Source organism: Tenrec ecaudatus, chromosome 11, assembly GCF_050624435.1.
Source record: "Tenrec ecaudatus isolate mTenEca1 chromosome 11, mTenEca1.hap1, whole genome shotgun sequence".
Taxonomy (NCBI): Eukaryota; Metazoa; Chordata; class Mammalia; order Afrosoricida; family Tenrecidae; genus Tenrec; species Tenrec ecaudatus.
The window spans coordinates 11950981-11960178 of record NC_134540.1 but is presented as its reverse complement, the minus strand read 5'-3'; the positions used below and the strand labels follow the sequence as shown (position 1 = coordinate 11960178).

Here is a 9198-nt window from a genome sequence, read left to right as displayed (position 1 = left end):
CTTACTAAGGGGCCAGGATAAAGTACAATATGCCTCCTGTTGCTGATTATCCAGCCCCAGATGACTGCTTCTGTCCTCAGAGCTTTTGAAGACCAAGAACAAAAGATCACATTACTTTCTGCACCAGTATACAAAACATAATTTGCTTTCTGACTGGATAAATTCAATTATCTTTAGCAGCCAGTGGTCGGTTTCAATATTCTGCTTGGACAGCCAGAGCCTACAAGAATTACAGACAAAGCTGCCATTCAATTGAAGGGCAAGGTTTAATGAAATATGTCCATTAAAATGTACATAGGAACTTCACCAACTAGTATTCTATAACCTAAAATATACTCTTAAGTCCATGAAGATAAACTGGATCTTTTGAAACATAACAAAACTTTTCTTATCCAAGCTTGATAGACTTAGCAATACAGTCGACAAACACAAAATAGTGGGGGGGAAGGGGGAGCCCAAAATTGTTATTTTTGGGTGTTCTGAAAATACTTGTACGTAGTAACAAACTAGCATCACCGACAGAATTTGCAAGTACTCCTAGTTCTCAGCCAGCCCTACCCAAGAAAAAAATCTTGTACTGTTCTGGTCAATGTTCATATACTAGCTTGTTTCATAGGAAAGGGTTAAATAAGCCCAAGCATATATATAGAAGAATTCAATTTATGTTAAGACCGGTATCAGAGATTAGAAAAGCTGACCAGATTAAAAAAAAAAATTGGATCCTTAATTCTCATGAATGTTTCTCAAATTTCAAAGAAAAAATAATCTAGAAGATGAAAAATTTAATTTAATATATTTTTATTTCAACATTTCTTATATTTGTTAAAAATATATACTTTTATTTTATAGTTTTCACACAATAAAAGCTAAAACATTTTACAAATTAAATTAAAAATTATATACCAATAAAATGCCAGTTAACCAACTTAATGTAAGAAACGTTTTGCTCAAATAATAATAAAAAAAGAAATCAGAAGTATTTGGTTTAACAGCAAAAAGCTACGCTTTTAACATCCCATTGTGTTCCTAAATGGTTTCTGAGTTTTCAACATTCGAATAACAAAGAGAATCCTTCTTCACATTGGTATAATGATAAATCAAGCCTTTCTGGCCTCTCCTCTAGAGTTTCCACAGCAGAAAATCAGCCTAACCTGTCAATCGCCAGTCCTCAAATGGTAATTTTCAAGGTGTGAATTGATTAAAAAAAAATGATTTTACTGAAATCTGCATTAAGTCCAATTAAGCCTATAATTTGAAACATTCTTTACTATCTATTTGCTATTATACTTATTGCTAATGAACTATGAAAGTCTGTTTAACAGCCTCACAGTACAATATTGTATTGACTTAGATACAGAGTTTTTTTGTTTGTTTGCTTTTAAAGTAAATGCAAGACAAAGTCATGTCGAAAACCAAATCAGACACTGCCATGTCAAATACCATGTCAAATCAGGTATCATAGGTGCTCAACAGAAGCACATCACAATTTTCTCATCTTTACACAATTTCTGTCCCACAGCTTCCACTTTTATTTCTTTTTAGATCCGATTTTAATTTTGAATATTTAACACTATTATTGATGTGCATTTCACTTTCTTCATGCTTACTAAGAATATGTGATAAGTGCTGCCAGTCCCTACACCCATTCTCATTCTTCAGTTGATTTTTCCCTTCCCCAAAGAGTCTGCAATAGAGACAAAACACGGCATCTTTTGAGGTAGAATAAAGTAACCAGGATCTAGTGGTTTTCTCACCATTTGGCAGAATTCGTGTATAATAAGTTTCTGAAAACTTCCTTCCTGTATTGTCTTTCGGGAAGTTGAAATTTCTCACTTGAGGAGGATCATTTTCAACAAGTGCATCCCACTGTTTAATATTCAAAATCCGGGGCCATGTACCTGGATCTGCAGAAAGCACAACTGGTACAGCTGAATCTTCTGATCTTTTCTCTTCCATTTGCTCTTGAAATTTATCGTCTACGGCTGACGTAGAAGAAGACGGTGAACTCCCACCCTCACTGATTAGTGATGTGCCCGTGTCACAACCTCCTGAAGCCTGTAGCTCTGCTCTCCTTTCCTTTTCTCTTGGTGTTCCATCCATCTTTGCCAAAAGTGTATTCAATGATCCACATAGTATTCTTTCTTTTGGTTCTCTAACAGCATTTCTTTTTCTGTTTTCTGGTGTTGATACTTTTTTGGATTTTATTTCTATCATCTAGGAGAAAAATAGGACAAATTACTACTTCATCCTATAAGTGTTAGGATTCAAATATCCGATAGCCATATTAAAAGATGCTCAATATTATCAGTCATCCGAGAAATGCAAACAAAACCCCAAATGACAGAGTACTCTCCTCACTAGAATGACCAAAAAGATACATAAGCAAGTGTTGACAAAGATGTGGTGAAATTAACAGGGTTTTGAACCAGTTTGAACCACTCAGTCATGTCTCAAAAAGTGAAACCCAAACCGACTTAGACTTTACAAATTCCAATGAGCCAGAATGTAAGCAAAGGGGAATCTATGTGGGCTGGTGCCCAAGAAGGGGACATTCAAAAGAGGTGTGAGCCCTTCCTGAGCTTCATGTGGCCGACTGGATTCCTGCCAGGACTATGGAGAGTAGAGTCCTTGGCCATCAGTGCTCAACTCCACTGGGAGAGTGGGAATAAAAGATACGGTTACTATCCAATTCTTAAACTGCCTTTGTCTCCTAAGAGGGAAACTAAGTTTCTACCAGGGCTGGAGCTTATAATTTTCCCATTCCAGCTCATTGAAATTAAAAAGAATTAAAGAAAAAATCAGATCTGTTCCGTTTTCACTTCCTCAGCCATGACTGAACCTAGAAGAACGTACTGGAAGCCCGATTGTGCTGGTGGGGAGGGAAGATGGTGCAGCTGCTGTGGAAAACAGCTGTTTCTCAAGTTAACCATATGATCCCTAGTAATTCCACTCCCTGACATACATGCCCAGAACACCACCAAAAAAAGTGCCCATACAAAAACATGTACATAAATGTTTGAATACTATTTTTAGCCATAGCTAGAGGTATGTGTGGACTATGCGAATGGACATTAGTTTTCCCTGTATAATTGTAGCCCTTGGTCTGAAACTAGGGAGAGAAATATGAGTTTCTCTGGCAGAACAAAAAGCTCAATTAAAAAGATAATAATAATATGATAAATAAAAGACAATAAAGGCAAATCAACATTTGATCATGTATACTATTTTCTTATTTTTTCTGTCTACAGAAAAAAGGCTAAGCAGTCAGTTTCAAGTTTTTCTACAAACACTAGTTGAATTATATTAAATCACCACTAGAACTTAGAGTCACAGTGAATAGACAACCCAAGTCATGCTTTCTCCTTTGAGATTTAGGTCCCAATAGAAAGCAATTTTATGAAAATTAATACTGAGATCCAGCAGCATAGTCTTCAACACTATATGAGGTTTTCCGGGATATTTTAAGGCATACTATTGGCAGCTTCAACCAATGCCATGCTGGAGAAAAGCCCTGCACTTTTAAACTACATAGAAACATCTTCCTTATATTTGACAACTGTTTATGAGTTGTTTTTTCATCACTGAAATATGCATGGCAGAATTAATAGACTTAATTCTTGGGAGATCATGGTAGGGATCATTAGTTTTTTTTTTTTAATTCTGAATATATTGGCTATTGCCTATCCTCTGTCCATATTTCCTTATTTTTACTTCTCATTTTTATAGAAGTCTACAAATATACCATTGGTATATTACCATGGTAAATACACCTGGTTACAGAAGTATAACCATACCACTTTTGTGTAGGCCTTATTTCTAATAAGCGTTATATTTGTTTATGAACTCAGTGTCCTTGGCAAAATTTCATTGTCTAAGAAGTCAAGTCACTCTCCTTCCCTGCCCAGAAGTCTTTGAAATGCGGGTTAAGAATGTTCTTTGCTTTTACATTTAGGATACATCTGGAATCAATTTTGTGTATAGAATGAGATGGAGTTCAGACTCATTTATTTCCATGCAAATAAAAAATTAGCCCAGCATTATGTTAAAAATACCTCGATTTCCCCATCAAATTACCTTAGCACTGAATTCTGGAATTGGTTATGTATGTTTGATTCCATTTGGACTGGCTATCCTAGTCCACTCACGTATCTACCCTTACATACTGTGACGTTGCCTTAATTACTATAGCTCTCTAGGAGCTGACTTGATGGCAGAGGGTTTGGTTTTTATAGTCAACCTGGAAATGAAGTAGCAATAATCTTTTAACCTATACCTCATATCACTCAAAATAGATCAAATAAAAGCTGAAACTAAAAAAAAAAAGTACAAGAAAATATAGGAAAATAGCTGCATAACCTAGATAAGTAGATTTCTTAGATAGAATACAATCAGAATTAAAAAAATGATAAGTGTAGACTTATTCAAACACTTAAGAAGATAAATCATAAATCGGGAGAAAATTCTTCCAAAAAAGACATGTATCCAGAATATGTAGAGAAGGCCTAAAACTCATTAATAAAAAGACAACTCAATAATAAAGAGCCAACACAATAAAAAACGAGCTAAAAGACTTGAATGAACATATCACAAAATAATATAAAATCATGAGAAGGTCTAAGTTATGTAAGAGATGGAAGTTAAAACCACCACAGCAAGAAAGCCATTTTATACCTTTCCTCCCTGCCACGGAACGGGGTCCAAGGCACGAGAGTGGGCCGAAGTCAGAGGGCCGACACCACCCAATGTTGGCGAGAATGTGGAGCAGCCACAACCACTCAGCTGTTTCTGGTGGAAGTGAAAAATGGCTTATTCTGGAGCTGGGCAGTTTCTTATAAAGTTAACTTAGACCCTACCCTATGACCCAGTAAGTGAACTCTTGAGAAATAAAAAAGACTTAGGTATAGTACATACACAAACATTAACAGCTGCCGCTCCCAGTAAAAAGCAGCCACAGTCTAAATACGCAACTACAGACGGTATGCCCCTACAGTAGAATAACCACTAAGCAATACAAGAAATGAACTACATGGAATGAATGAATCTGAAAAATACATGCTAAAAAGAAAACTTAAACAGAACACATGCTAAATAAGAGAAGCCAGACAGAATACAAATACTTTTATAAATTGAAAAAATAAACACACATGTAAGTTCTATTTGCATCTAGTTCAAGAATTTTGGGGTGACAGATATCAGAATGTGGTTTCCAGTAAAATTACAGGGACAAATTCAGGAGCAACAGGAAAATTTCATGAAGAAATGTAATGGGGTATTAAAAACATTCTAGGTTTTTATTATTATCAATAAATCATTTTATTGGGGGCTCTTCCAGCTTTTATAACAATCTGTACATCAATTGTATCAGGCACATTTGTACATATGTTGCCTTCATCAGTTTCAAAACATTTTCTTTCTGTTTAGGTCTGTATTTTCTGGGGGAGTGGAGGTAGTGGTTACTTATGAACTCACACAATTTCCATTAACACTTGGGCATTATATTTATGCAAATTATGCCTGACTAAATGTTTGGGGGAAAATATTGCTTCATAAGAATTTTATCCTACAACAGTAAGATATTCAAACCCAAGATAACTTAATGTAATTCCTAAAAAACCTGATTCCATCTAAATCTCAAGAGAATCTGAAAGAAAAATTACTCTGTAGTAAGTTCTGTAACAACATTTTAAATAAGCTAATTTATAATAACCAATATACAGTCATGCGTCACTTAACATCCATGTTATGTTTTGTGAAACAGGACACTATGTGATTTGGACGTTGTGCAAACACCCTGTCATATACTTAGTAAAGTTATATGAGATACTGTACTGACTAAGTAACTGAGAAACTTACTGCATACCTACAGTCGTGTGTTTCAGGTAATGTATTATTTGGCAAGGCAACAAGCACTAAGTAGGCTAGTACTGTACATAACACCGCATACAATAAAAACATTGTAAAATGTACACTACTATATGCAGACTCACCACTCACTTTCACATTATGCAGCGAAAAACGTTGTTTGAAGCGCATGAACCACCCAGAGCTAGCACTAAACTCGATATTGTAGTCTGGTCCTGCTTTTTCTTTAAGCATCTCGAACAAGCTTCGTGCCTTAGCAGTGATGGCCGATGTGCTGAGAGGGATTCGTTGTAGTGTTTGGTCCTCGATCCACGCCATCAGCAACGTCTCCATATCTGAGATAGGTCCCTCTCGCATTTTCGTTAGCCTTGTAGCTTTCAGTGGAGCCGAGCCTTTCACAGCTCGGAGGATCTTTTCTTTGTTTTTGAGGATCGTTGTGATTGTTGAGTGAGACATGCCTAAATCGCGAGCAACAGCATTCACTGATTTTCCACCTTCATGCAGTTCAATAACTTTCTGCTTCACTTCCAGATCAATGCTTCTCCTTTGCCTCTTGCTGCTGCTACCACTAGCACTGGCTTTGCTGTGTTTGCGAGCCACGATGCACTTCATGGTAATATTTTCGAAAGAAAATTAAACAGAGAGATAACACTACAACACTCAAGAGACACGCAATACACAAGGCTGGATGCTTCTGCCTAAGAGTCGAAGCATACAATGTAATATGGTGAACGGTTTGTAAGTAGGGAAAGCCCACACTAATGATAGAAAGTACAGTGCATATACAAGCCAGTAACATAGGCATTTATTACCACTACCAAGGCTTATGTATTACAAGTTACATATGTACTGTACCGTTCTATACCTGGTACTGCAATCACTTTGTACATGAGACATAATATGACACACATGTTGCATGCAGGAAGCTGTTACGTTAGCTACGTCCAGTTACATCTGCTACGTCCATTTACATCCGCTACATCCTATTCTCTGATTGGGATTTCTCAACTGCATAGTAACCTTATGGGGTCACGGACGTGTATGCAGGCGGACGTTGCCTGGACGTTATGCGGCGCATGACTGTATTTTAATGTTCACTTAAGTTTGGGGCAGCTCAATGGAAAAAAGTGACAAAGATAAAACTAAACAAGATTCTGAGATAAATCTGGTTAATAAAAGCCAAATAGCTGGAACTATCATCTACAATTGAAAGCTTATTAAGAAGAATTACCTGTTTATATTCGCTAACACAGTTTTGGCAGCAAAATCTTTTCTGTTGGCCTTCAAGGCCCAGGACCTTGATTCCAGCACTTTGACGGGGCAGGTACTCGGCACACTGCTCGCAGCAGTTCATCGTCAGACCATTGGCCAGTCTGTACTTGTTGAAGCAATGGTTACTGCAAAGTTTATGAGTTACATTATTAATGCCAACTTCATGGCGAATCTAAAAGAAAGAACAGAATTTATTCAATACAGTATTTTCTTCAACAGTAAAAAATACCTAATCATTTCGCAGTAAGAGATATCCAGAGAGACCTGAAGTATTTTTGCCCCAGTCCCTAGAGGGGCTAGGAGAAGCTATCATGTCCATCTCAGGATGTCTGTGCATAAATAAGAAAGGTGGGCCTCATTTTTGCACAGCTCTATGGTAAGTGAAGTAAGTGGGTGCCCTCGATTTGCATGGCTGGTGCAGTGAATGAAATGTTGGGTTAACTGCAAGGCTGGTGGTTCAAACCCATTAGGTACTCTGAAGGAGAACGATTGGCCATAAAGATTTACAGTCTCAGAAACCCTATAGAGCAGCTCTAGTCTGTCCTTAAGTAAGCAAGTAAGAACTGACTAGACAGCAAGGGTTTTGGTAGCCAGAACCAAACTTAGTAGTAAGAACTAGGAAAAGAGGGGTATGAATGTTTGCTGTTTCAGCAACTGAAAAGATTAACATATGACCTAAGTAAATGTGGAATTATCAATATATACTCTACTTGTTCACCATACTCTCAATCTCTGTATTGAAACTACATTTTTATTTAGTATTACTATGAATAAAATCATGAGTACACCTGACACCATAGAAACAAATGAAAACTTTCTATACTATACAAACAGGATAGTTGTTTTTAAATGTTTTAACATATCCTTATTGTTCCCTTAAACTTCCTAAACATGTATTTAGGATAAGTGCATATACTTGGCAGAGCATACATGACATTTAAGACTAACATTATCCCGGTTAGCCTCAATGATAACCTAAGTAAGGCTTAAAATACAGACCTCTGTTAGTTTATTACAGATTGTGCATCTTGATTTATTCAGCACTCTTTTTCTAAGACTCTGTGTGTCTTCACAGGGAGAGAACGAAAGCGTACTATGCAAGCCGTGGGAAGATGTCCTTGGATCACCTTGACCACCAACGGTGGCCTTTTCTGTAGGTGCATCTCTAAAACGGAAGGGACACAAGCACAACATGCAAACATTCCATAGGCACAGAAGTTTAATAAATGACCAATTTTTCATGACTTAGTATGAATCGACTCTATTTCTGGATACTGTAAGGTTGACTTTTTGTCTTGACGGCTCAGTCTTCCTAAGTACTAGGGAAACAATGCGGAAAGGTAGAGAGTATTTTGTGGGACCAAATAGCTGCCAAATGGTAGGACCACATGGTAGGAGGTGGGGCTGAAGGTCAGGGCAAGACAAAAAGCAGTGTTTTGAATGGGTCAGTTTATTCTCATATTTACTCTATTTTCCTGCAAGGAATTAAGTACAGTCCTTGTGACTCCACAGCTTTTGGCACAATCTAGGATACTCAAGCTCAGTAAACTTGAAGATAGCCAGACCAACAATTTTACCAATTCTCTATTTACATTCAGAACATTAATGCATGCAACATTCAACTACATGGAGCGAAGTGGGAAGCTCTATCTTACTTTTTGCACAAGCGTTTCTTTGGAGCACGCTTACGAGAGAAGGAAGAAAGGCAGGTAGTGCAACAAAAGAGGTGAGCTGATCCTTTCCGTTGATAAGCTGTCTGTCCCTTCTGCAAAGGTTTTCTGCAGTTAGCACAGGTGATTTTAGCTGGTTTAGTAAGCTGCTGTTGGAGAGAAGGCTGGAAAAGCTGTTTAGGAAGTAAGGCCACTGGTGATAACGAATCCACCCCTGGTTGTTTCTGGTTCCGGGGAAATGATGCTGACTGGGAGATCCAAGAATCTTAAAAGTAAACACACAAGAAAAGGTCATGGCATAAATCCAAATTCACATCAGAAAAATATTCTAACTTTCATTTTGCACACTTGCACGTGTTTAGAGAGACTAATCAGGGCGCATCAGAAAAGCTGC

The 9198-nt window shown here is 37.3% G+C and overlaps 1 protein-coding gene across 12 annotated transcripts in view; it reads right to left on the bottom strand.

The window, feature by feature from the left end:
* Positions 1–247: 247 nt before the first annotated feature.
* The window catches only part of ZMYM5 (zinc finger MYM-type containing 5), a 28012-nt gene continuing 19061 nt past the window's right edge, over positions 248–9198 (bottom strand). For 10 of the 12 annotated variants that reach the window (XM_075562854.1, XM_075562863.1, XM_075562860.1 and 7 more), the window contains 5 exons: positions 8790–9069; positions 8134–8299; positions 7094–7306; positions 5995–6468; positions 248–2214 (listed from right to left, as the gene is read on the bottom strand). In XM_075562854.1, coding sequence (XP_075418969.1) covers positions 1498–2214; positions 5995–6468; positions 7094–7306; positions 8134–8299; positions 8790–9069 — 1850 coding nt within the window. In that variant the 3' untranslated portion in view covers positions 248–1497. Of the gene's footprint in view, positions 2215–5987; positions 6469–7093; positions 7307–8133; positions 8300–8789; positions 9070–9198 lie in introns of all 12 variants that reach the window. The other 2 variants (XM_075562865.1, XM_075562864.1) reach the window with 2 other exon arrangements.